General features: G+C 45.1%; 8 protein-coding genes across 8 annotated transcripts; 4 read left to right on the top strand and 4 right to left on the bottom strand.

The window, feature by feature from the left end:
* Positions 1 to 42: 42 nt before the first annotated feature.
* On the top strand, positions 43 to 1,396 carry LOC6602795 (UPF0415 protein C7orf25 homolog). The gene is made up of 4 exons (XM_026992044.1): positions 43 to 234; positions 293 to 619; positions 672 to 1,223; positions 1,289 to 1,396. Exons 1-4 carry the CDS (start codon positions 85 to 87, stop codon positions 1,364 to 1,366), a joined length of 1,107 nt encoding a protein of 368 aa, XP_026847845.1. The 5' UTR covers positions 43 to 84; the 3' UTR covers positions 1,367 to 1,396.
* Positions 1,397 to 3,002: 1,606 nt separating this feature from the next.
* Positions 3,003 to 3,733, top strand: LOC113566463. Its single transcript, XM_026992121.1, has 2 exons — positions 3,003 to 3,026; positions 3,091 to 3,733. Exons 1-2 carry the CDS (start codon positions 3,003 to 3,005, stop codon positions 3,691 to 3,693), a joined length of 627 nt encoding a protein of 208 aa, XP_026847922.1. The 3' UTR covers positions 3,694 to 3,733.
* LOC6602794 (protein DPCD) lies at positions 3,700 to 4,490 on the bottom strand. Its single transcript, XM_002027809.2, has one exon. It carries the CDS (start codon positions 4,410 to 4,412, stop codon positions 3,750 to 3,752), a length of 663 nt encoding a protein of 220 aa, XP_002027845.1. The 5' UTR covers positions 4,413 to 4,490; the 3' UTR covers positions 3,700 to 3,749.
* A 634-nt stretch (positions 4,491 to 5,124) lies between these two features.
* LOC6602793 (B-cell receptor-associated protein 31) lies at positions 5,125 to 6,692 on the top strand. The gene is made up of 2 exons (XM_002027808.2): positions 5,125 to 5,768; positions 6,149 to 6,692. The coding sequence occupies exons 1-2, from the start codon at positions 5,265 to 5,267 to the stop codon at positions 6,338 to 6,340; spliced, it is 696 nt and encodes a 231-aa protein (XP_002027844.1). The 5' UTR covers positions 5,125 to 5,264; the 3' UTR covers positions 6,341 to 6,692.
* An 84-nt stretch (positions 6,693 to 6,776) lies between these two features.
* On the bottom strand, positions 6,777 to 8,268 carry LOC6602792 (jmjC domain-containing protein 5). The gene is made up of 2 exons (XM_002027807.2): positions 7,878 to 8,268; positions 6,777 to 7,828 (listed from the first exon to the last, which is right to left on the bottom strand). The coding sequence occupies exons 1-2, from the start codon at positions 8,142 to 8,144 to the stop codon at positions 6,899 to 6,901; spliced, it is 1,197 nt and encodes a 398-aa protein (XP_002027843.2). The 5' UTR covers positions 8,145 to 8,268; the 3' UTR covers positions 6,777 to 6,898.
* Positions 8,269 to 8,426: 158 nt separating this feature from the next.
* Positions 8,427 to 9,432, top strand: LOC6602785 (THUMP domain-containing protein 1 homolog). Its single transcript, XM_026991992.1, has one exon. It carries the CDS (start codon positions 8,442 to 8,444, stop codon positions 9,405 to 9,407), a length of 966 nt encoding a protein of 321 aa, XP_026847793.1. The 5' UTR covers positions 8,427 to 8,441; the 3' UTR covers positions 9,408 to 9,432.
* LOC113566444 (peroxisomal membrane protein PMP34) lies at positions 9,421 to 11,094 on the bottom strand. The gene is made up of 3 exons (XM_026991993.1): positions 10,978 to 11,094; positions 10,844 to 10,904; positions 9,421 to 10,357 (listed from the first exon to the last, which is right to left on the bottom strand). Exons 1-3 carry the CDS (start codon positions 11,047 to 11,049, stop codon positions 9,543 to 9,545), a joined length of 948 nt encoding a protein of 315 aa, XP_026847794.1. The 5' UTR covers positions 11,050 to 11,094; the 3' UTR covers positions 9,421 to 9,542.
* Positions 11,095 to 11,474: 380 nt separating this feature from the next.
* On the bottom strand, positions 11,475 to 15,644 carry LOC6602784 (claspin). The gene is made up of 7 exons (XM_026992032.1): positions 14,804 to 15,644; positions 14,489 to 14,736; positions 13,831 to 14,433; positions 12,474 to 13,775; positions 12,159 to 12,411; positions 11,770 to 12,102; positions 11,475 to 11,703 (listed from the first exon to the last, which is right to left on the bottom strand). Exons 1-7 carry the CDS (start codon positions 15,584 to 15,586, stop codon positions 11,584 to 11,586), a joined length of 3,642 nt encoding a protein of 1,213 aa, XP_026847833.1. The 5' UTR covers positions 15,587 to 15,644; the 3' UTR covers positions 11,475 to 11,583.
* Positions 15,645 to 23,352: the final 7,708 nt, after the last annotated feature.

Here is a 23,352-nt window from a genome sequence, read left to right as displayed (position 1 = left end):
TGACACCTCTGTCAACAGCTGGCAGTTAACAACAATTATTTCGTACTATTATTAAAATTTTCATTCAACCACCTTGCAGTCGAAATGGACGAACAAGAAAAGCTGTATGAGGAAGCACAGAAGAAAGTCGTATTGGGTGAAAAACTGAAGCAGGCCTTAGTTGACTTCGAGGACTTGCCCGGAGTTTCGAAAGTGCAGCGAAAAATACAGCAGGAGCTTAAATTCTTGAACAAGGTTTGAAATGACGACTATCCTCGTCGAACAATCCACTAAATTACACGTTTCCGTTTAGGTGATTAGCACGCAATCAGTGAGGGATCACCATATAACCAGCAGCAACTTTGTTTACTATGAATTTCTCATTAAAACCCTGCAAACGCAACAAGGAGTCGTAGATATAAACGCTGTATTTCGTCTGGAATCTCGAGACAGTCCCTTGCGCGTTGACATTGTGGCCAATAATGGTCTGAAATGGGTCAAAGTAATAGCGAGAAATTCCAAATCCGTGGAAGATGCAGCCAAGGGGTGTGTCAGCATTGGTGCACGAAGTGTTATAGATCAGGCGGAGGATTATCTGGAAGCGAGTTCGCTACATTTCTGCATGTTCCAACGTCCCAAGGTAAAGAATAGCATAATCATCAAATGGTGGAATACAAAAAATTCCATTTCAGATTGTTTTTTACTTTTCGAACAAAATTGAAGACTCGCTCCATGAAGAGCTGCTTGAAATGGGCGTGCAGACAGCATCCTTGGAGGCACCCGACAGTGATGAGGACCAATATGCAACCGCGTCCAATGAGCTGAATGTGGATGTCACCACCATGCTAGCATATGTCAGCGCCCTCACCAATGGCCACTCCCATTGGGTGTTCAAGGAACCATTGCTCACCGACCAGGCCGAACGGGAACGAGCATCGCCCCTGAAGCCACAGCTTGAGAAGATTCTTCAGGGAAAACGGCTGGTCTGCTGCCAACTAGCCTACGATGCCTTTCAGAATATCTTGACGATCGTAGGCGGACCCGGCGAACGAGAACGGGCCGCCGATTTCTTAAAAAGAATTACAGTCTATCCCGATGTAGAAAAAATACCCGAAGAGTTCTCCACCATACGATTTACTGCCAATGTGAATGAGAGAAGTCTGAAGATTTTTAGCTTTGGCATGGCCCGGCAAATTTTTACTGTAACCTCCAATAAGGCTTTTGTTCGATCAGCCAAGATGCAGGTGAGAATATATTCTTGCGCATTTTTAATTTGTGTCTATAAATTTACGTAACTTTTTATTTCCAGGGAACGAACGTGCCCGTTTTTGTACATGCTTCAGTTGCACTTACCGAAGGTAAACAGGCAGCCGGAAAACCACTTTGAGTGAAATAAATTAAATTCTTATATACGATACTCGTAGAGTTTAGGGATATATTAGTTTTGTGGTGGATGTGGATGTGTATGACACCTAGAAGTACCTACCCCATACATTATGTACTCTTGATCAGCTATAGAAAATTATCATATTTACCTGGACCCCATTTAGAGTGGCTACTCACCCCTTCCCTTCTCTTTCTTTCTCACACTCCTGACCATGCAGCATATAACGGTTGCTGTTGTTGTGAGAAGAGAGTGAGATGGATGTATTGGTAAAATGGAAACGGATAAAATATTTTAGAATTCTAATAATATGGGTCATTATGTGGAGTTAGGTAGTATTATAACATAACTAGTGGCTGTGATTCGTCTTGACAAGGGCAAGCAAAATGGAGATAGTTCGCGGAGAGATCAGCATGAGAGAGAGAGAGAGCATGCGGCAGTCATCGGCTCCGATACCAATTCCGGTGTTCACGTATAATTACTTATAAAATATATAGAACAAGTCACATAAATAGGCGGCTCAAGAAAAAAATGGTTCTGCAGAATACACTCTCTCAAATTTAAAAAGCGTTTCAGTCAAATTATATTTCTACTTTCTAGACTATATTTTGCCTATAATAAATAGATTTAATATCATTTTTCAGTCTAGCAAAGCTGAAACACCCAAAATATATAAAAATATGTCTGAAACTTAAAAGTAATATTAAGCTGTTATTTGAAAGACTTATATAAAAGGAATACTGACTTCAATTTACTAGATCCAAGCAGCAATGTTCATTTCGTAGAATTCCAAAAAATGAATTTGGGCATTAATGTAAGCCTCGGAGTGTCAAAATTAGAAAGAGCTGAAAAATATGCATTTTCCCAAAGAGCACAGTCATTTTTGATCGAGTTGAGTATACAATTAAAGGTTGCCTTTTAACGAGAAGGTTTTTAAACTTCTCTCATTCCTAAACCCTGAAGACATAGTCAATGGCCAATTATCAGACTTGCATGACCTGTATAAAAGATTTCCTCAACTTATTAATGATCCGCAGGGAATCGATAATGAATTTGTCCTGTTAAAAAATGATGAGGTTCTTTTTAGTTTATTAAAAAGTTCTGCTTATATTGCCAGTTTCGAATGCATCATTTCGAATGTGAAAGAATTTTCTCCGAAGTGAACTTAATAAAAACAAATACAAGAAATAGATTTAAGAATATAAATGTTTCAAATCTTTTATATGTGAGACAAGGTCTAAGGAAGAACAACGGTTGCGAGAATTTTGAACCGAACACTGAAATGCTGTTAAAAAATCCTAGCGACATCGTTAGTGACGATAGTGATGTTAGTGATTAGTATATTATTAAGACTTAAGATTATTAAATGAAATTTCGAATAGGCCAATCAAGTAGGAAATTGATTCATCAATCGTATAAAATTATGTGGGCATGGCTAAATGTTCTATATAGCTAGTAATATTCGACGGAATATCAAAAACGAGGAATATGTAAAATAGAACTTAAATTCGTTAGTATATTTACGATATATTTTTTAAATGAGACGGTATATTTAGGTATATTTCTGAGTGTGAGACCGTATACCTTATCGATAAATCCGCGGTCACACTGGAAAAAAAACATAAACAAAAGAGAAAACATGGATTGTGCACCGCTGAATTTGGTAATTGATAAAAGAAGTGTTAATCTATACAAAAACTCAATCAACTTGACTACCCGTTTTATAGGCGCATTTTCATGAACGGCGCTCCGAGCGCTTTATGCGAAATCATCGCTATGAAGACGCTATAAAGGCTTTGGAAACGTCGCTAATCTACATGCAGGACGCTCATAAGAGAGTCGCCCTGCCCAAATCGAAGGAAGTGCTTGATACCCTGACCCTCGACTTTCAACGGAAACTGCGGCAGATTGAAATGCGGAAAACGCAGCACGGGCTGACTAAAGTCAAGGATTTTGTGCCACTAAAAGAGGCCAGCCCAATGCTGCCTCTGCGGCAGGAAAACAGCGGCGGCGGCTCGTCTTCAGCCCAATCGGTGGCAAAGGCTATTGACAGGACAGTGCAGGAATTCGATGCCAAGTTCACTTCAACGGTAACAACAAAATCTTCAACCGGAGATTGTGAGCCCCACACAGACATGTTGTCCAGGAGTGACCCCCAGGGATCCGGACTTGAAGATCAGTGTCGGAGCAGTCTTGAGCGATCCGAGGATCTGGATATGCCCTTATTGGCACCCCTAGAGCTGCCCTCGTTCGATTACAGCATGTTTAGCAGCTCCTCGGCTCCATCGTTGGCCAGTTACGCCGGCATGGCCGAGAGTTTTCAGAAATAGATTCAATTTTGTGATTAAAATAGTATTAATTTTTAATTTACTACATGCTAGAGCTTTTATTTGGCCATCAATCCCTTTAACAGGTCATCCATGTCCGTCTCAGTCTCCACGTCCTTCAGCAGAAGCAGCACCTGGGCCTCCATCTCGCAAAGAATAGGTGGTTTCAGGTACGTGATGATCAGTGTATTGAACTGATGATGCACAGAGATGTTGGACTGTGCAGGTGAAGTGCCACAGCGGTCCAATTCAGGTACTGGAATCACCTTGTAGTACTTCTTATTGGTAGTGCGTACAATAATTGAGTGCTGCTCGGGGCTAGCGCTGACATTGTACACATTCAGGGGATAGGGCATGTTGCGGATGCGCCATTCGATGTTCTTCTTGGTCACCCGCTTTGTCAGCAGGGGGGCGGTGTTGCTCTCGCGCAGCATGAAGTCGTCATCAGGCGTGTTAGCTGCATCTCCTGCTCCGTTGGTTGTGTTGCCAGACCAATTCAGCTGGCGGGGCTCCTCGCCCAACTCAATTTCCCACTCGGGCTGTCCCATCAGTTGCTTGCACTTGCGCCAGGCTCGACGCAGCACGACGCCGGTGTCTAAATTGTAGTCCTCGGCCATTTGTTGGCCGTCTGGAAACTTGTAGAGCACCTTGCGCAGTCGGCCGCTGATCATCGAGTTCTTCTCAGCCGACGTCAAGTAGTTTAGCCAATTCTGGTAAGACATCTTTGCGGTGAGCAGATGCGTTGCTATTGTTTGTGACTACGAATATAATAATAATGATACAAGTAAATTTGATCGATGGCGCAAAGTTAAAAGCACATTTGCCCCTGGCAACCCAGCTGTCACCAGGGCCAGGGTTGTCAAAGTTGGCAACGAAAACATTACAATTGTATGTAGTTTGCTTCTCCAGTGAATAATACAAAATAAACATATTATTTAAATTAAATTAAAATCTCAATTAAATATAATAATACAGTCACGGTTGCCACACTTGTCGATTTTTGGCCATATGTGACTCATTGACTTGTTGGCTTTTTATTGAAATTGGCGGGTATTTTCCTATGGTTGCATTCCACTAGGCTTGAGACCAGACGGAGACCTTATGGGAAAAGAAGGCAGTGTGAGGTGGAGAAATATATGAATGTATGAACCTTGAATTAATAAAGATAATCATTTTCATAATGAATTTGGTTGAATTTGATTTTTAAATTTTAATTTGGCGATTTTGTGAGCAGAATCACAATCCCGCTAAAAGTAGCCTTTTTTTGCCCCACATAGAGGCATTTTTATACACAAAAAGCAGAGTTGACGTGGCCGCTGAAGTGACAGCATTAAAAATACATATTTCATCACTGCGATATATTTTATTTGTTGCTATTTAAAGTAAGTCCCCGCTCGGTACTCCGTCTGTCGTTTAAAAATAGCCGCACACAAAGAACGCTCGCGGAACGTGCATATTGGACAATAATCTAAGGAAAATTTTTTTTGCAGACGTACTCGAAAAATCGAAATCATCGAAACCGACCAGTGCTAAAGTTTAACTTTGTCGTGTCCAGAAATTTGCATTAAGAAAAAATGAGTTTGGTCTGGACTTTGATCGCCGGCTTTCTCTATGCAGAGATTGCATTGGTTTTGCTACTGGTGCTGCCCGTGGCCAGCCCCTACAGATGGAATCGCTTCTTCAAGTCCAAATTCCTGGCCTTGCTTGCACAGCAGGCGCACATCTACTTCTTCTTAATTATGGGTGTGTTGGTCTTGTTCTTGCTGGAGGCCATTCGTGAGATGCGCAAGTATTCGAATTATGAGCAGTCCGGCGAGGTGCACCTGAACGTGGAGATGCAGCACAGCATGCGTCTATTCCGTGCCCAGCGCAACTTTTACATCTCTGGCTTTGCGATTTTCCTGGTTCTGGTCATCCGCCGCTTGGTTACACTGGTGTCAGCCCAGGCCAATCTGTTGGCCCAGAGCGAGGCCTCGATGAAGCAGGCCCAGAGCGCCACGGCTGCGGCTCGTTCCCTGATGGAGGATAAGAAGACCGAGAAGGCTAAGGAGGCTGGTGAGGACACCACACTGAATGAGGTAAGTTGTTTACTTTTTGGTCGGCATCTTGCACCGTCCCCCTCCAGGTCTGGCATGTTTAGAGAGCTTGGACAAAAAAAACCTAACACCTATAACTTTGGAGTTTCTTTGGCTACTACCAGCTGTAATAAATGGCAATGCTACCCACTGACAGTACTCCCACACACAAAAGTTGGGCCCTGCACGCCTCGAAAAGCGACTCGAAAGTACATAAACTCTTGTAAACTCTTTAAACAGTTGTCCAGCCTACGGAGACGTGTGCAAGGACTCACGGCCAGAGTATCCTAAGTATCCTTAGCCACACCCAGACATTCCCCACAAATCCCCACCCAAACACAAACACACAACAAACACTCAACTTGACAACAATCGTCTTACAGCTCAACAAGCTGCGCGAGCGCGTCCAGGAGCTGACTTCCGAATTGAACCGCGAGAAGAAGGACAAGGAGGCTGTCAAGTCGCAGGCCGAGAGCATCAACCGTGAATACGACCGCCTGACCGAGGAGTACAGCAAGCTGGAGAAGCGCATCACCATCGGTGGTGGAACCACCACTGGCAGCAAGGATGATTGAGCACTCGGCAAGGCGGGGGCACCCGAGCCCAATACTTTAATACCGATAAGACTTATAAACGGCGGTGGGGCACAGCGACAGCAAAAACACACATTTAACAAAAGATTATTAACGATTAGAAATCGAAAAGGCACACATTTTAATGTTAATTCTCATATATATATAAACCACACCGCACCCATTGATAAAGGTTTATTGATGCGTGTTGCGAATTCTTTATGTTCTGTATGCCAGAAAATTTTTGCTTTCTACTCGATGCATTAACTTGTATATCTTAAGTTTTGTTTTGCCACAGGAAATCACACTAATCACATGAACCGTGGCTAATAAAAGAACAACCATAAAACGTGTACTTCTGATCCCGTTCGATTGAATTGATGATTCATGATTTCAGCGCCAGCCAGCTGATAGTCTACATCATTCGAATACAATGACGTCAGGGGCAACCTGTTTATTTACTGACAAGCCGATCTGATTATCGCATTTCATCCATACAAGTAGATAAAGAAACAGATGAGTAACATAAGATAATACAAAAGAATGCCATAGTGAGGTCAACTACCACCAGAAACTGACAGAGAAACTTGGCGTTTCCGCACGCACATAGTGCCACCATTTGGGTGGCATATACAAGCAGTCGCCTGGCTGAAGAAGCAGTTTATAGAAGCGCACCCTCTCCAGCAGGGGATACGTCTTGTAGTCTAGCTCCGCGGCATTTATTTGCGATGTGTTGCCGAGAAATTCGCTTTCGTGCGGATACAGATTATCCGCGTCTTTGGGGGCTGCCAGTATAATCTTCTTGGATCCAAACACCTGGCAGAGTAAATTGTGCTTGGGATCATAGTGCATGGGTGATATGGTTCCGGCTGGTCCCAGCCAGGCCTTGATGTCCACAGCTGCTGCCGTCTCCTCCGCACCGCTCACAGTGCAATAATCGGGCACACAGATATCGGCTTTCAGGGCTGGTATCTGGGCAAAGAGCTCGTGCTGGGCAAGATACTCAATTTCCCGACGTCCGTCTCCACATTGGTCAACAACAAATTGCCTACGCAGAAAGTCGCGTATTTTTACTAGCTGCTGCGACCACTCGTCGCTGGCATAGTTGGAGCCAATCTCTATGGGAACTGTGCGATTGCCCGCCACATTGAGGAGGTAGTTCAAGTCCCGCCATTTGTCCACTGCTGGCCAGTGCTTAATGGTGTTCAGCAGAAGCGTGGGCTGCTGCGGCTGGAAACATTTCGTTTTAAACTCATTCAATCCAGGAGCATCTAGCTGGGGTATATCACAGGGGCTCGAAACTCTCATCACAGCCGGCAAAATGGGCAATGGCTGTGTAGGCTCCTCTTGGCCTTTATCCAAGTACTCCATTAGGGCTGCTTTGAGGTCGCTCCAGTCATCTGTGCAGCCGAGCAGCTGGGCTTCGTCCAATATCCCACTGCATTGTTCCTTTTGCCTTGGATTTGAGCTTTCCATAAGTAGGAAGAATATCTGAAAATTACACCATTAGTCAACAAGTAAAGTCGAAAACAAGTCTCACCTTAAAGAAACATGCAATAGCATAGATTTTCCGTATCGTTAGAGGAACATTGCTGAAATGGCCGGTGTGTATGCGCTCCCAGTTTCTGTCCACCAGGGCGCATACCAGATATCGAATTTCCTCATCCTCGCCAGCGGTACCTTTGGACTTAATCCTCTCCAAGAAGTCCGTTGCTTTTTTGAGTATATAACGAGCTTCAACTTCATTTTGAAGCAGATCTTTTAAGTCGACAAAGCGCGGAAACAGCTCCAAGAGCGATGCTTCCATAGTGTTGGACAGTGCTCGATTTTAACAATCTTAATGGTCGTATTCCACTACATTCCATAAGAACATTATGTGAAAGCATGTAGCGAGAGTAAGAGGTAGAAAGGCTCTGTATATGCTCTTGCTGGTTATGAATGAACCACCAAACTAACACAGATTTATTGCCGTTTACTTTACCGTTTATAAACAAGCCTCTAAATATTTAAGTAAATAAACAATCTTAACAGCACTGATAATTTGACATTTCTTCGGTCACATTAAAATCAAATCACATTAAACCGGTAAATTGTGCTTTTTTTGATGGAGCCGGCAAATAAAAAATCCAAAATGACGAATCACAGCAAGTTCCACCAGAAAAATAAGAAAAAGTACTTCCAGAGCAACAAGCAAGTGCTCCAGGTCGGCCAGCGCGGTTTTTTCGCCACTTGCAACATCAACGAAAAGGGCTGCGTGCGCGAATGCTACAACTTGCTGAACCATTACGCTGACATTCTGTACGGCCCCGAACAGCCGAAAGAGACAGAAAAGAAGCAGTCCGCTGGCGATACTGGAAAGGGTTCTGGATCCACCAACGACGACGATGACGACTTGGATGCGGCCGCTGCTAAATGCCGCGAGACTCTCACGCAGCGCAAGGTGCGCTTCCAAAACGTGGAAACCGGCACCACCAACTGTATCTTCATACGCACTCTTCTGGACGATCCGGTTGGGCTGGGCAAACACATTGTCGACGATATAACCACCACTGGCAAGTCGATGTCGCGCTTTGTCCTGCGCCTGGTCCCAATTGAGGCCGTTTGCCGCGCCAATATGCCGGACATAATCGCCGCTGCCGGGCCGCTCTTTGATAAGCATTTCCTGAAGGAGCCCACCAGTTATGGCATTATATTCAACCATCGCTACAATCAGCAGATCAAGCGTGATCAGATAATACTCGAACTGGCTGATTTGGTCAACTCCAAGAACGCGGGCAACAAAGTGGACCTGAAGCAAGCCAAGAAATCCATTATTGTAGAAGTACTCCGTGGCTGGTGCCTGCTCAGCGTGATCGACAACTACTTGGAGTCCAAGAAGTACAACCTGGTCGAGCTGGCCAATCCGAGCGAGAAGAAATCGAATGGTGACGCCGAAACCAAGGCTGAAGAGAAGTCTGTGGAAGAAGCAAAGCCCAATGATGAGGATGCAGCCGAGGAGTCAGACAAGGACAGACCCACCGATGAGACTGACAAAGCTTCCGCCGCCTCTCCTGCTGTGCAGAATGAATAAAATTTTATAGAAGTTCCTCGTTAAATTTGTTCTTTCTTTAATCCATCAACGCTTAACGGCTAACTTTGGAGTGTATGCTGGCCATATCCGTATCTAAGTCATGTGTGTGTATAATTATGTAGACTAGAGCCTCCTCTATGCATTCCGTTTGAGCAGCAGGCCGACTGTGCTGGCTATCTTCTCGTACGCCATGAACATGAGCGCGGCAGTGAGCACGGTGTGGAGAATCTTGGCCTCCAGGCCACGGAACAGACCTCGAACTCCTGTGTGCTGCAATATACTGATCATCATCTCCAGAGTGCTCTCGCTTTTTTGGCCCGCCTGTCGGGACGTTGAGGGTGCGGCTGTAGCCTCCTTGCTGCGATGACGCAGCTTGGTCTGCACCAACTGCAGGGGATAGGTCAGCACCGTGGCAAAGGCCTTGGCAATGGCCCCGATGAAGAAGAAGCCCAGGCTGCCTACCTCTCCACCGGTGAAGGTCATGATGTTCCGTTTTAACAGCTCGTACATCATGAACTGCAGCGCAGGATTCGAGACGAGCATCAGCGAGGGAATCGTTCCCGACCACAGGCCGGCGAGACCCTCTGTTTTGGCCACATACTTGAGACCCTCCACAAGACTCTTGTAGTGCTTGTTGACCTCATCAGAGGTCCCGGCCACGTTGCGCATGCGCAGTCGCGTGTTGACCACCCAGAAGGGAGTGGTTGTAAGGACATTGATCACGCCAGCGATGCAGCCAAGCAGCAGATCCTTCAGTGCGCTTTGCTGCGATGCTTTTCCATTCGAGGCCAGCGCCTTGAGGGCATGGAATGTGTAGAAATAAACAAAGTTCGAAATGCACAGGCTCTGGAGAACTGGACCCAGTCCGCGGTAGAGCGACTGGAAACCCTCGCCCAGAACGATCTCCTTGAGCATCTGCATGGTGCTGCGCACCTCACCAGCCTCCTCCACTGAAATTAGACAAAGGGAAACATTAATATTGTGGCCACAGAACTTTAGCTTCTGATTCTCCGCTAATTTAATGGGTCACAAATATAGAAAGTAAAGCTACCAACTGAACCTTGGACCGTAATATGATAATTACCGTACCTAATTTCGAGAAAGGTTATTGACGTTAACCCTATACTATTCAATTTAGCAACACAATGCCCACGCTCATTATATTCTATGCCAAATGGAATGGATGGTACACACTTAAGAAGCGCATATCACTGGGACGGGACCCATCGATATGGTTCGAAAGCAGACCATGACCATCATATCTCATCGATACACAAACCACGAAATTGGATTAGCGGGGGGAAATTGATTAGTGGGTCTCGCTGGAGTTTGAACTCTCCTAATAATAATACTTATTATCTATGTGTGTGGGTCTGTTATGGCTTATCTTGGCCATTGAGATTGGTTGCGAGACTCGGTCAGTGCCTCAGACTTACGTTGCAGGCGGGAACGCACCGTGTCCAGTGGGTAGAAGGTGCTCATGGCTATGCAGCCACCCTATTTACAAAGAGATGTTGGTATGGTAATTAGCGTGATTTGACCTTTAACCGGCAAATATTTATGCACTTACGGCAGCACCGGAGATGGCATGCACCCAGTTTTGGTAGCTAAAAACTTGACTGAGCTTCGACGGGGCCACCATTGTGTTGTAATTGCTGTCGCGTCGCTGTTATTTGTTTATTTATTGCACGGCGGTGGCGTTGCGCTAAGCGTCCGGCGGCGTCCTCTGGTAAATGTTTAATGATTCGCCGCAGTCCAGCCGGCTTCGTAGTTTATAAAATTTAAGGCACGGGGCAGCGCAGTCGCTGGGCTGTCTAGTTTTTCTCAGATTAGATTAACTTAACGATACCTACACGCAACTTGATAGGGCGGGGGCGTTTCTGGGCTTCGAAGCCTTTGTTCTCGCTGCTCCCGAAATGCACGGAGACGGTGTAATATATAATTTACTCACATATTCACGTATAAATTTACAAATAAATTAGCTTACAATATATGTAAACATGTCTATGTGTTGTGGGATTTTGTGCGTTTCGAAATATGGTCTCACTAGAGCAGTGTTGTGAAGCGTGTTGGAAATGTTGTTTTTATTTAAAACGACTTAAAATTACTATTTTTTATCATAAAACCTAATTATCAAACTTAATCATAGCTAATCAAAAAAATTAACAACTCTATACTAAAGAAGTTGATCAATAAGGCACTTCTCCCGACGTGGCTCCAGGCGCGGCTTCTTCATGAAATTAACTCCCGTTTCACTGCTGCTGTTGAGTAAATCCGCCGCCTTGCGTTTTTGATTCTGAAAACGACAAAAATATACATTAGAGTGATTGGAAACTATGAGAGATGCAGGCGAAACTATTACCTCGTGTTCCTCCTCTGTTAGCGTGGCAAACACAAAGTTTTTGGCCCTGGCCGTCTTTACGGAAACAGTTCCCGCTGTTCCGTCCACATCGCCAGCACTTCCCTTAGTAAATCCAGCCAGTTTGGTGAGTGTTTCGTTGTCCCGCACGAGGAAGGAGCCACGTACCGTGCCCTTCTGCTGCCTTCCAGTCACAGTCTTTGAGATTAGGAACGGGGAGCTCTTCTTCATCTCCACCGTCGTCTTCTTGGCTGTGATTATGTTCAGCCTACGAATAGAGTTTCCGGAATTGCTGGTGTTGTTCGCCACGGCTGGAGATAGGGGGGTGGCACCCTCCTAAATGATTCAAATTCAGAAACTGATATCCATACGATAATCGATCTTGCACTCACCGCTTTCAGTCCATTCTCCAGTAGGAGCTGCTCGCGTTCGTAGCGAATCTTGCGCCACATATGCTCGTTCTCCTCATCGCCACTGCCCTCGTTGGCCTCACCGTTCTCAGTGCGCTGCTGATCCTCTAGACTGAAACCACTATCGACATTTTTCCAGCGGAACTGGCGTTGTCGTACGGCTCCCTCTTCGTCCTCGAAAAGCATTTCTTTGATTTGACGCACCTCCCGTATATCCTGGTCGAGCATTTTGCGTCTGTGAAAAAAAGAAATCCGAATGACATTTGTTTGTTAAGTCTATCCTACGTTTATACTTACGCATGGATTTGTCCGAGTTCGCTGCGTAGCTTTTCCCGATCGAACTCATCTTCATCGCCCAGTTCTATGTCATAGGTATCCATGTTCTTCTCGTCTTCGTCGGCGGAGCCCCACTCAGACTCGGATAATTCCGCCTCCTTTTCCATAAAGTTTGATGCTCGCAGCTTGCGATCTTTTTTTGTCATTTCTACAACGATTTCATTCTCCTCGGAGTCATAGTCGACAAAAGTTTCGGGTATCTCCTCCACTGGTTCTGCATCGCTTCCCAGCGGCTCCACCTCCTCCTCGTCGCAGTCCTCGGCATCGCTCTCTTCGTCATCGGAGAAGCCTAAAGCTCTTTTCTTTGGCTTTTTCTTGGTGAGTTTCTTGTTGCGCGGCTTCTCTGTCTCAAGGGGTTCCTCCTTTGTCTCCTCATCACTGGACACAATTTTGTTGGCTACCTGTACCGGCTGGGAGTCTTCTTTAGGCTGTTCTGTCTGCTGCGTGGGCTGCTGTGTTGCAAAGGTGCCTGAACAGAGGGACTCCAGTTCTTCGGGGGCTTGGCTGCTTGCCATTCCAAATTGTGTCATGGGAATCTGACTAATCAGCGCCGTGTCCGTGGAGGGAGCTGCTGAGGAGCCCATTTGGGATTGCGGGAATTGGCCAGAGCACAGGTCGAGCAGTTCATTCTCCTCGTCGCTGGCAGTGCGCCGGGTCTCCGCATCGAAAAGTTTGTGGGCGGACAGTTGAAGCTGAGTGGCCGTCATGGGTGTGGCATTGCTGGGCGGCTTTGGAGTCTGTAGAAGATCCAAGTCGTCCTCATCAGAATTGTCATCATCCTGGAAGGCTCTGATGATTCGATTCCTCTTCTTTCCAGCTAGATTCTCCTCCTCTGGCTCACTTTCTTCCTCACTTTCACTGCTATTTTCCGATTCAGGTGTAACATCTTCAACTTCAGCATCTAATTGAACATCCTCTTCAGCATCAGCTTCATCCAATGCTGTTTCCTCGCCTTCTTCTAGTATCTCCTCGTCCTCATTGATGGCCACTGCAGAGGGGCAAGGCTTTTCATCCGGCTCGTACTCCTCATCCTCATCCACATCCATGCCTTCCTCTTCGTCGTCTTCTGCTGCTCTTTCCTTTTCCTCTGCCTGCTTTTTGCGCAGATCTTCCATGCGCTTCTGCGTGATACGTGACTTGAGTTGCTCTTGCATTTTCACATAGGCCGATCCAGGCGTGGCATCCTTGTTGACAGGCTCCTCCTCATGCAAGTGAATGTTCACCTTGGACATCTCCAGTTTCCCATGCGCCGTAGACAGGATGCTAAATGGAAATTGGCGTTAGTCGGGGGTGTTAAATGGTGGCATCTTCTACTCACTTGACAGTCTCCGTGGTCTTGTGCTTCTTGGCCTCTCGTGTTTTGATCAGACGTTGTAGCAAATCGTCAACTCCGGTTGATTTTTTGGCAAACATGTCGCCCGTTTCCAGATCAATCAGCATTGTGGCATCTCCTTTCAACGAGGGACTCACATCCGTGCTTTTCTCAATCTTCAGCCTTCGAATGGCCTCACTTATCCGGGGAGTAGCGGGCTTAGAAGGCGGCGTGATATTAATAGTACTTAAATCCAATCTGGGCAGCTCAATAACTTCCGTGACGAGGCAGTCTTTGGTGGATAATCCCACCCCTGGTTCTGGTAGACATTCGCTCATTTCCGCGAACCTAAGGGCAGCTGCAGCAGAAGTAGATGCTATTGGCTCTTCCACCTTCTCCTCCTCCATAGCAAGGTCTTTCACTATCTCTTCGGCTATTTCTTCTGACTGCTTCTTCACTTCGTCTAAGATGTCTGCCGCTTCATCCATTACACCAGGATTATCTTTCTCCACAGGCGCTTCATTGTCGTCCGAACCATCCTCATCATCGGGTTCCGATTCGGACTTGAAAAACTCAGTGGCCTCCTTGGCGCGATCGTCCATTAGTTTTCTGCAAATGTAAAAATAATGAAACACAACTTTCCGATGGAATCTACAGTACTTACGCATATGCCTCCAGTTCCTCTCTGTTCATACGCAGGCCCATCGATTTTCTTGGCTGTTTGCTGGGCATGGGACTCCCCCCGGCCATAGCCGTGGCCAGAGGTGTATTGATAGTGCGGCGGCTAAGAAATTCCTTCAGGGTACGCGGTTTGGGCTGGTGGTAGGGCACACTAATGTGCGCCTCGCGATGCAACCGCTGTTGCTCGCTCTGAATGGCCTGCATAGTGTCCAGCGCTTTTTTGGCCGATGCCTAAGAAAATGGGGAATCGGAATTTGGTTAATGCATTTTCCAATCTCTATTGAACGGAGAAATTTACCCGCACGGCCTTGGCTTTCTTAGGTGCCTCGGCGTGAACTTCAGTGGCATTCTCTTGCTCTCCGCCGGACTCCTCTCCGTTGCTTGGCTCCGGCTCAGATTCAGAGTCCACTAGACCTTTGAGTTTGTTCTTTGCGGGACTAGTTTTCTCACCGCTTTGCTCTTTCTGGGATTCGTCATGGCTGTGGCTTTCGCTTTCGCTGTCGCTGTCGCTGTCCATTCGGTGTTTCTTTTTCTTTTCCCGCTTGTTCTTTTTCTTTGGCTTGTCCTCTTCCTTGGGCCCCTGCGGCTCTCCCTCACTGTCCGTGTCGATGATGGCAGATATCTTCTGCTTGGCTTTGGGGGCCATATACTCCTCATCTTCTTCATTAATGTCTGGAAAGCGAGGCCTACTGGATTTCGGCGAGATGTGCTCTTCTGCCTTATCGGATTCCCTTTCGTTTTCATCATCACTGTCTGGGAGACGCTGTCTTCTGGATATGGGGGATATCTGTGCCTCTGCCTGGTCCACCTCTCTGCCCACCTTCTCCTGCACTGATTTTCCATCTTCCTCATCATCGCTGTCTAGAAATCGCTGCCTCCTGCTCTTGGACGCCACTTTCTGGTCCTTTGCATCGGAGATATCTTCATTTTCGCTGTCCGACATCATCAGACTTTTGCCACCCAACAAATCTTCAGCGGAAACGTTTTTCTCGTCTTCCTCCTCCACTTGCAGCTTTTCCATTGAGTCTTCTTGCTCGTCATTTTCTGCAGCCGTTGCTGTTTCGGCAACCGTTTCGCTCATGTTTCTGGGTCACTTCTTTTGAGTTAAAGTAAAAAACACAACCAAAAACAATCTGAAAACGCACACTATTATGATTGTGTTTTGGCGCGAAATGTGTTGAAAGTCGCGGGAGCCAACAGCTGATGGGCACAGTGCTGTAAAGTGTTTGAAAACAGTACTTGGAATCCTGTGGTGCGAAACACGGCTAATCGGATTGATTTCTGAATCGGAATTTCTGGCGAAAATTCCACAAGAATCACAGTATATCTGATCTACTACAAACTTTTAATGATTGCACAGCCCACATTCAGCTAAATAAACTATTTAATGGCTGGTTTTTAACATTTTTACTATATTAGTGATTGCTAGGCATGCCTACAGGTGGCGCCACTGAGCATGTATCATTGTTTGAAAATTCCAAAATTCCTGTTGCCAAATCTATTACCAAAGTTTGATTTAAATCTGTATTACTCAAAGCTAAGTGTCTACAATTTAATTTAGTGCCAATCAGTGCAACAATCTATACAATTTACATGTTAATTCATATGCAAACCAATCAAATCAGACACCGTGAACATCTGCAAGGCAAAGCCAAAGCATCACATCAACCTTTCCACAGTACAGCAAACGAAAGTAATCAGCGAATGAATGGATTTGCATATCTAGAGGTACATATACATACATATGTATCTGTTCTCTTGTTGCTGCTGCTGTCTCTGTGATTGTTTGGCTGGGTTAGCGAATTGTTGCAGTTGGGTTGCTGCCACTGGCTGGCAGCGATGCTTTCTCCGCATCTCTTTCTTGCGCCCGGCCATTTCTCTTTCACAGTTTGCAGCCCCCCTAGAAAGGCTGGAGGTCTTTTGGCTTAGGGTCATTAAGTAACCCACTGCTGCTGTTGCCTAATGATAGCCCTCGTCGAGGGCCCAGCGACCCATGTGTATCCCCAGCCCATCTACCCCCCTCCCCCCCAATATCCGACTGAATAAATAGCATTAAAATGCAATTATAAATGGCCTCAGCCACAAACGCATCCAGTCCAGTCGACTTCAAGCTTTGATATCAATTAACGATGGTTTCTCGGCTCTGAATGAAAGCAAAAGGCCGAAACCCAACAACCAAAACCGAACCGTTTTAATGGGTGTCAAATTCCCCAAAGTCTTTTCACTTTACACGCTCCACAGATCGCCGCATTCTGGGCTCACTCACACATTCATTCCTCACGAAAAGTCCGTTCGACTTTGATTTGATTAATGCATTTTCGAATGTCTTGGAACGCGAGGGGGGTGACAAATGCCGGGTTGCGCAACGCCACCGATGAATCCTAAAAAAAATACAAAGCGTTACGTTACACAACTTTTAGAAAGATTGAAAGAAAGTCAAGCACACACATGGGCATCGCATCATTTATGTATCTTATGGTTTCCGCTTTGCAAATTTATAATATATTCCCATAACCATACGCAGCAGGGGCTTAATCGGTCGAGAAATTAGCGTGGTATTGACAACTCTTTGATGCTCTCACTGGGAGCGGGAGAAACCGATGGAGATATGGCTGAAAATAGTCTATAATAGGTGTCTATGATTCTTTGCTGATTATGTCATTGTATATTCCATTTCATTCCCAGAAGAAATATCTTCAAGTGGCGGCTACTCACAGATAGATTAAATCATAATGCTCATGCTTATGGGCCATGAGCCAGGCATTTGTATCTTTTAGCTTCAGCTTGCGCACCAATTAGCATATTTTTAATAACAATAACAAGAAAAAACAACTCCACAATATCTCGACTTGGACCGAGCACAATTTCTCTTTCATTTGGCCAAAAAACCGCTTAACTTGCGGCCACTATCGTATCTGTGTATCTGTGATACGGAGATATCTCTGTCTGTGTCAGTGTCTGTGCCTCATCTTTTCTCATATCTGTAGCAGAGATTTTGCTGTTGGCCACTTACGGTATTTCTGCGCCTTGTTGTCGCTGTCGCTACCTAATTTGCATACGCACACAGCCAGATATCGGTGTCTATATAGAGGGAGATATATGTACACATAGTGTGTGCATGTGCCACAGTGTGAAACGAAAGTGAAAATCGTCGAGTGTGAGTGTTTTGTGCTAAACGGAGAGACTAGCCAAGCCTAGCCCGAAAGATACACATAACATCCAAATGTCTTGTATCAATATTGATAGCCCCCAAAAATCTTTGTGGAATTGGAAATTGGTCTTCGATCGACAGCAAACAAAGCCCAGCCATCAGGCTGATGGATGCCCGGCCTTTGTACACTGGAAGGCGTTAGGAAGCTATTTTAAAAAACTCTCTTTTCTTTTTTTTAGCCAGGCTATATGCAGCTTATGCAATCGGCCATATCGGACATAAGCCGGACACAGAGGCCTTTCAACGCCTTTCAACTGCAGCTCTCGACTGGTGATCGGATCGGATCGGATCGGAGTGGATGCTGATGCTGATGCCGGGGCTTAGCTCTCGACTCTGTCTCTCGCAATTAAATGCAAATTGACATCCGCGGAGTCCAACAAAAGAGCCAAAGCTGATCCAGGCTTGTAGCGTTGCATGTGGCACATGTATTGTAGCGTAGCTGTTCCTTGGCCCCAGACCCAGACACGCCTTTTGGCTCTGTCTTTCGTCTTTCGTCTGACTTTGGCTCTGTCTCGGGCCTTTCGATGCTCGATTGAGATTTTTGCCGTTTTGCTTTTAGCATTTCTTGGCTTTTGGCGAGTGAAAGTGATATATGGCGCATGACTCAGGCTCCGTCCACGGCCACGGCCACAGCTCGACTCCCATAAGTAACCCGAACCCGAACCCAAGCCCCAACCCGTAGCCAAGTCATATGCATAAAATAATAATTAAGCGCCATTTATGCGGCCAACCATCAGCAGAAGATATGGCCAAAAGGGCGCAGCAGCCGCCAACAACCGAAGAAACACCGAAACCAAACTCAAAATCAATTGACAAGTTTCATGGACACAGAGAAATTCACCGAGGAACTGTCGTCGTGGGAGTAATATCACCATAGGGACAGAAACAAATCATTCGAAGTTAGTGAAGCTAAGATTCTTGGGTACCAATCGCCCCCCACCAAGGGAATGATATTCTTAGAAATATTGAAAAGAAATCCTAATTCCTGCTTTCTGTTTTAAAACAAGTACAATTTATATTCCCTTACAATGAATTATACCAATAAATCAACAGAATTTCGAACTCAATTCCATTCGATTAAAACAAAAGTAATGTTTAGAAGGCAATCATCGGCTAAATCTCTAATAAAAATCAACATTTTCTTGCCTCCAGATAGGAGGCACATATTTTGTTTGCCAAGCAGTAGACAAACAGTCTGGTGCCAAAGTATGCTGCCAGCACCTGATCTGCAGTTACTACAGTCTGGAGTGGAGCAGCATTCCCCCCACAGCATTCACCATCGTCTAGAGCTGCAAAAGTTCATTGTCTTTATAAATGTGTTTTAGGGCCTGGCGACAGACTCAACCCAACGGAAAAGCCTCCAACAATAACAATAAAAGCCATAAAGACACTCAACAAATTGTGGCCCAGCAGCAGCAGCAGCAGCGACTGACAAAAGAAATGGAAAGTAAAAAAAGAGTGGAGATCAGATCTGTAGAGCGTTCGGGACGCAGAGGTGATTCCATTGAGCTCGTTGACCGGGAGACCGGAGACCCGTGCTGGGGTGCACGGAGGGTGGGGGGGACTTGCATAATGATTGACATTGTTAGGGCCAGACCCCGGTCGACAATAATTTGTCGATAAACAATAAGAGCTTAAATTGTGCTCCGTTATAACTGCACTGGCATCGGAAAAGGTGGGAGAAAGATACCAGCAGACACCCGAATCTCGCAAAACACCGTAGGCCAACAGGTTTCAGTATTTTCCAAAAAAAAAAACTCCAAAAAAATTAACTAAATGAACTCGGGATTACCTCGGGCTATTGTTGTCAAAATCAAGTGAGAAATGTAGGAAACGGCCGAAAGATAAAGATTTTTGGGGGAAATGGTAAACACGTTTAGTGTTGGACAAACTTTTATTTCATTTTTTAATATAGTTTTTATATTGTTTTTATGTTTGCATAAAGTGTTAAGTAAATTGTAAAAGGCAGTGGGAATATTTGTATATTTTTAAAGAGTTCTTCTGCAACAGAAAGACATGAAGATTTGTAACTGGAAGAAGAACTTTAATGTATTCTAGTTGTTACCCCTTAAATATCTCTCTATATACGATTTGTATATCAAATTATCACGTTTATCACCATCAGATGGTTCTATAAAAATGCAAATAAAGAGTGAGAGTAAGTGGAGATCTGAGTATACTCGAACCAAGAGCTGTTAATCATTCAATAAAAGGTAGGTTCATGGAATGCTTAACTCTTTTCCAGATATTGCCTTACTTTCCCTTACGAATTACATCACATCTGAGTTCTCTACGCACAAACCATTGCCTTTCCCAACCAAGCGAACTCCAAGCGAACTCCAAGCGAACCCCCCGGTTCGGGGCTTAATTTTCTAGAAAGAAAAGACAAAACAAACCGAAACCGAAACAGAAACAGAAACAGAAACCGAGCTGGATCTGGGCCTGCCCACGTACCATCGAGATCGAGATGCGTCAGGCCGTGAGGCATATCCGTAACTCAATTAGCATGCCAGGCACGTCCCTGACCCAATTCCGTTTTGGATGGCGGATGGCGGATGGCAGGGGCTGCCAGCGTAACCACAGCGAATCACAAAAAGCATTATTTTGAATTCAAACAAACGCATTTATGCTGGTGCTTGTGCAGAGGATCTACGTCATTCGAAGCCATGCCTGGGCCCATGCATGCCCCATGTGTGCTGCGCTGTATGTGAATCACCCCGGATCCAAGGCAGGGCAGGGCTGCGATTGGCGATTGGCACTGCATGAAATCGAAACCCCCAGCACACGGAACTTTCGATTTCTTTTGGTCTGGCCCAGAGGCGGAGGGCCAAGCAGACAGACAGCAGACCCTCCCTCCATGCTGTCATCGCTTGGGCAGCCAAGGTGCTTTGGCCAAATGAAAGTTCACAAAGATTACTTTCTTGGGGCTTGGCTCCGCCTCGAGACGGATCAATTGTCGTAGATACATTTCGCATTTGGTATCTCTCTCTCCCCCTCCGATTTGGGCATTTCTATTTAATCATCTGCGAGAGTGTGCCGGCCTGGCAATTTGTGTAAGCATTTTTGTGCCATTTCATCATCGGAAATTGGCCAAAAAATATCTCCCAGTGGAGTCTGGTGGCGGGTGACACATTTGCTTTTGGCAAATTGATCAAAATTGGCACAAAGTTATTTGTTGGTTTCTTGGTTTGGGTTATCTTTTCGTTTCAGTTGTGCAATGCGGAGCATTACCTGGCCCCCAAGGCACTCCCAAATTGGCCAGAAATCATTTAATGGCTGCGTTTTGTTAAACAATCTTTAATCACTAATAATAACCACAGTTTCATGGAGCATAATTTAATTGAATTAATTCCCATAGAAATGGGATAATCGTAGAAAGAGATTTCATTAAATGTTCAAAAATACTCGTACAAAGTATTTATAAAAACTGCCTTGATTTTCGATAAATTCTTGAGATTCTTTGATTTGCTTAAAATAACAATGGAATATGGGGAAAACTTTCACAACTCATTCTTGGGGGAACCTCTTTTGAGAACCTATAAAATAAACAAAGGGACCACAGCCCCAACAGTTGTGCAAATAACACAATCAAATATTTCCACTTTTATTCAATTAATTTCTCTCGAACCAAACAAAAGACTTAAGCAACGAACTTGCTCGCTCAGATAAATCAACGAGAAACAAGGGTACAAAATTCCATTTCGAAATGATTTCTTTTATCAAAAGTGCAGGAGCAGCCAGACAATAAAATGACTTAATAAACTTATTAAATAAACACAAAGGTTAAATTAACAAAAAAACAAAAACAGAAGCAAACAAATTTGCCGCAGCGGCAGGCATTCCGTTAACAATAATTACATATGCATTATGTCATTAAGGGGGGGGGGGGGGGGGGGGGGGGGTGGCGGCGGTTGGCATTGCATAATCATAATTTAATTTTCCAATGCATTGGCCAGAATAACAAGAGGCGTCAAGAGCCAGCCGCACGCCCCACAGCCAACCGAGGAGCCCCGTTAGCTGACTCAGAGCCAAAGCCGGACGTGGACCCTTTACGAATAACAATCGAAATTAGGCAATCGTTGAGGTAGTGGCTCGATCGTGGTGTGCCCCGACGTCACCAGTTACCTTGACACAACCAGGCCGCCTCTGCGATGGGCCTTTTCGATGGGGTGGCATGGGCTGGAGGGGAGGCGCTGCAATCTTGTTGCCAAAAATACCCCGGCAATGCTCCCGCAAGAAAGAGCCGCAGAAAGCGGCCTGAAATGAAAAGTTGGCCCGAAACTTGTTCGGTTCGGATCGGATCGGGTCGTGTTTTGAGCCAAAGAATAGCCGAAAACGGCATATTTTGCATTCAGCGGAGACCCAGAGAGAGACAGAGGGATAGCGAGAGAGAGCCGAGGGGCAGAGAAGCATCGCGCAGAGAGAGAGTGCTGCTCCAGAGAGAGAGATATACATATATATAAGCACTGCGCGCTCTCTTTCTCCAACGATATAGTCTCTCCGCCTTGTCTCAGACACCGCTCGAGCGAAGCAGCCGTAAAGGGGTCAAAACTTTCACGCGATATAAAATCTTGGTTAGAGATACGGCCGGGCCGCATTTTCATTTCAACGTTTGTGTGCGACGAGTCGTCTTCTGTCTCTCCATCTTGTGTGTGGCGTTTCGAGTGCGTCCTGTCCAGCGTCCAGCTCATCGCGACCCGCTGCGCGTCCCGTGTTCGCTGTGCCCCGAATATAACCCATATATGAAATTGGAATAAAAAACAAGCGAACAACACTCTCGATTTACTCTTTTTTTCAATTTGTGCATCGAACATATTCGAGATCAGATCCACTACGATCCGATCCGATCCGATCCGATCCAATTAAGAAAGCGAAACAAGAAAGGAAACAGCTTTCAACGTGATCCGCCGCTGTGCCATCCACTCCAGCCAAAGCCCCCAAGGCCAAGGATTTACAGTGCCCGAAGGTAAGACACGATCGACAATTGCGGAGGGAGTCGTCAAGGAGTTGAGCTCAATGGAAGTTCGATATACTTACGATCATTGCATGCATTTTTTTTTTGATTTTTTTTAAAGTTACTTATTTGTTTGCTGTGCTGTTATTTTTGGCAAACGTTTGGTATTTGTGATCTGTGTGCGGTTAAAAGTGTGACAGGATAATTGTCGATCATTCACTTGCTACTTTGTGTGTTATAACCTCTATATATTCACATATTTTCCTTGCCATTGAACACAATTTATTTATTTACTTATATTTATTTATTAATTGGCCAATTAAGCGTACTTTTTTCTATCTTAAATAATGGTTAAAAAATGATAAAATAATAAACAGGAAAGAAGACTGTAAGCCACCTACTGGGTCGTCTTTTCCCCTGGCAAAAGTCGTATCGCTGTATTTCAAAAAGGGGACTAAAAGGATTTCTGTGGGTTTCTTTTTTAAGGCTTCGCTGATCATTGGATCAGTTGTAAATATCTTATACAAGTAGTTCAAGTCACCAGCTCAAATTATCTTTTTTTTGGCCGTTTTCCATTTATCATAATTAAAGTAAATTAAAACCTTATGAAATATGAAAGATTCCCGAACTTTTAAAACCGCATTAAGAGCTCCCTTCCCTAATATATGTCTTTAAACTTCAA

Source organism: Drosophila persimilis, unplaced genomic scaffold, assembly GCF_003286085.1.
Source record: "Drosophila persimilis strain 14011-0111.01,24,50 unplaced genomic scaffold, DperRS2 tig00000700-arrow-arrow-pilon, whole genome shotgun sequence".
Classification (NCBI taxonomy): domain Eukaryota; kingdom Metazoa; phylum Arthropoda; class Insecta; order Diptera; family Drosophilidae; genus Drosophila; species Drosophila persimilis.
Note: the sequence above shows the minus strand (reverse complement) of the source record. Positions and strands in the feature narration are given on the sequence as shown.

Excerpts from the sequence above, each read along its gene's own strand:
- LOC6602795 (XM_026992044.1), top strand. The coding sequence starts at position 85 with ATGGACGAACAAGAAAAGCTGTATGAGGAAGCACAGAAGAAAGTCGTA. Across the intron at positions 235-292 it reads AGCTTAAATTCTTGAACAAG|GTGATTAGCACGCAATCAGT; the intron begins GTTTGAAATGAC and ends GTTTCCGTTTAG. Across the intron at positions 1,224-1,288 it reads TTCGATCAGCCAAGATGCAG|GGAACGAACGTGCCCGTTTT; the intron begins GTGAGAATATAT and ends TTTTATTTCCAG.
- LOC113566463 (XM_026992121.1), top strand. The coding sequence starts at position 3,003 with ATGGATTGTGCACCGCTGAATTTG. Across the intron at positions 3,027-3,090 it reads ATTGTGCACCGCTGAATTTG|GCGCATTTTCATGAACGGCG; the intron begins GTAATTGATAAA and ends CCCGTTTTATAG.
- LOC6602794 (XM_002027809.2), bottom strand. The coding sequence starts at position 4,412 with ATGTCTTACCAGAATTGGCTAAACTACTTGACGTCGGCTGAGAAGAAC.
- LOC6602793 (XM_002027808.2), top strand. The coding sequence starts at position 5,265 with ATGAGTTTGGTCTGGACTTTGATCGCCGGCTTTCTCTATGCAGAGATT. Across the intron at positions 5,769-6,148 it reads AGGACACCACACTGAATGAG|CTCAACAAGCTGCGCGAGCG; the intron begins GTAAGTTGTTTA and ends ATCGTCTTACAG.
- LOC6602792 (XM_002027807.2), bottom strand. The coding sequence starts at position 8,144 with ATGGAAGCATCGCTCTTGGAGCTGTTTCCGCGCTTTGTCGACTTAAAA. Across the intron at positions 7,829-7,877 it reads CTATTGCATGTTTCTTTAAG|ATATTCTTCCTACTTATGGA; the intron begins GTGAGACTTGTT and ends TGTAATTTTCAG.
- LOC6602785 (XM_026991992.1), top strand. The coding sequence starts at position 8,442 with ATGGAGCCGGCAAATAAAAAATCCAAAATGACGAATCACAGCAAGTTC.
- LOC113566444 (XM_026991993.1), bottom strand. The coding sequence starts at position 11,049 with ATGGTGGCCCCGTCGAAGCTCAGTCAAGTTTTTAGCTACCAAAACTGG. Across the intron at positions 10,905-10,977 it reads ATGCCATCTCCGGTGCTGCC|GGTGGCTGCATAGCCATGAG; the intron begins GTAAGTGCATAA and ends CTTTGTAAATAG. Across the intron at positions 10,358-10,843 it reads GGTGCGTTCCCGCCTGCAAC|TGGAGGAGGCTGGTGAGGTG; the intron begins GTAAGTCTGAGG and ends GTCTAATTTCAG.
- LOC6602784 (XM_026992032.1), bottom strand. The coding sequence starts at position 15,586 with ATGAGCGAAACGGTTGCCGAAACAGCAACGGCTGCAGAAAATGACGAG. Across the intron at positions 14,737-14,803 it reads AGAAAGCCAAGGCCGTGCGG|GCATCGGCCAAAAAAGCGCT; the intron begins GTAAATTTCTCC and ends CCATTTTCTTAG. Across the intron at positions 12,103-12,158 it reads TGGAGAATGGACTGAAAGCG|GAGGGTGCCACCCCCCTATC; the intron begins GTGAGTGCAAGA and ends TGAATCATTTAG.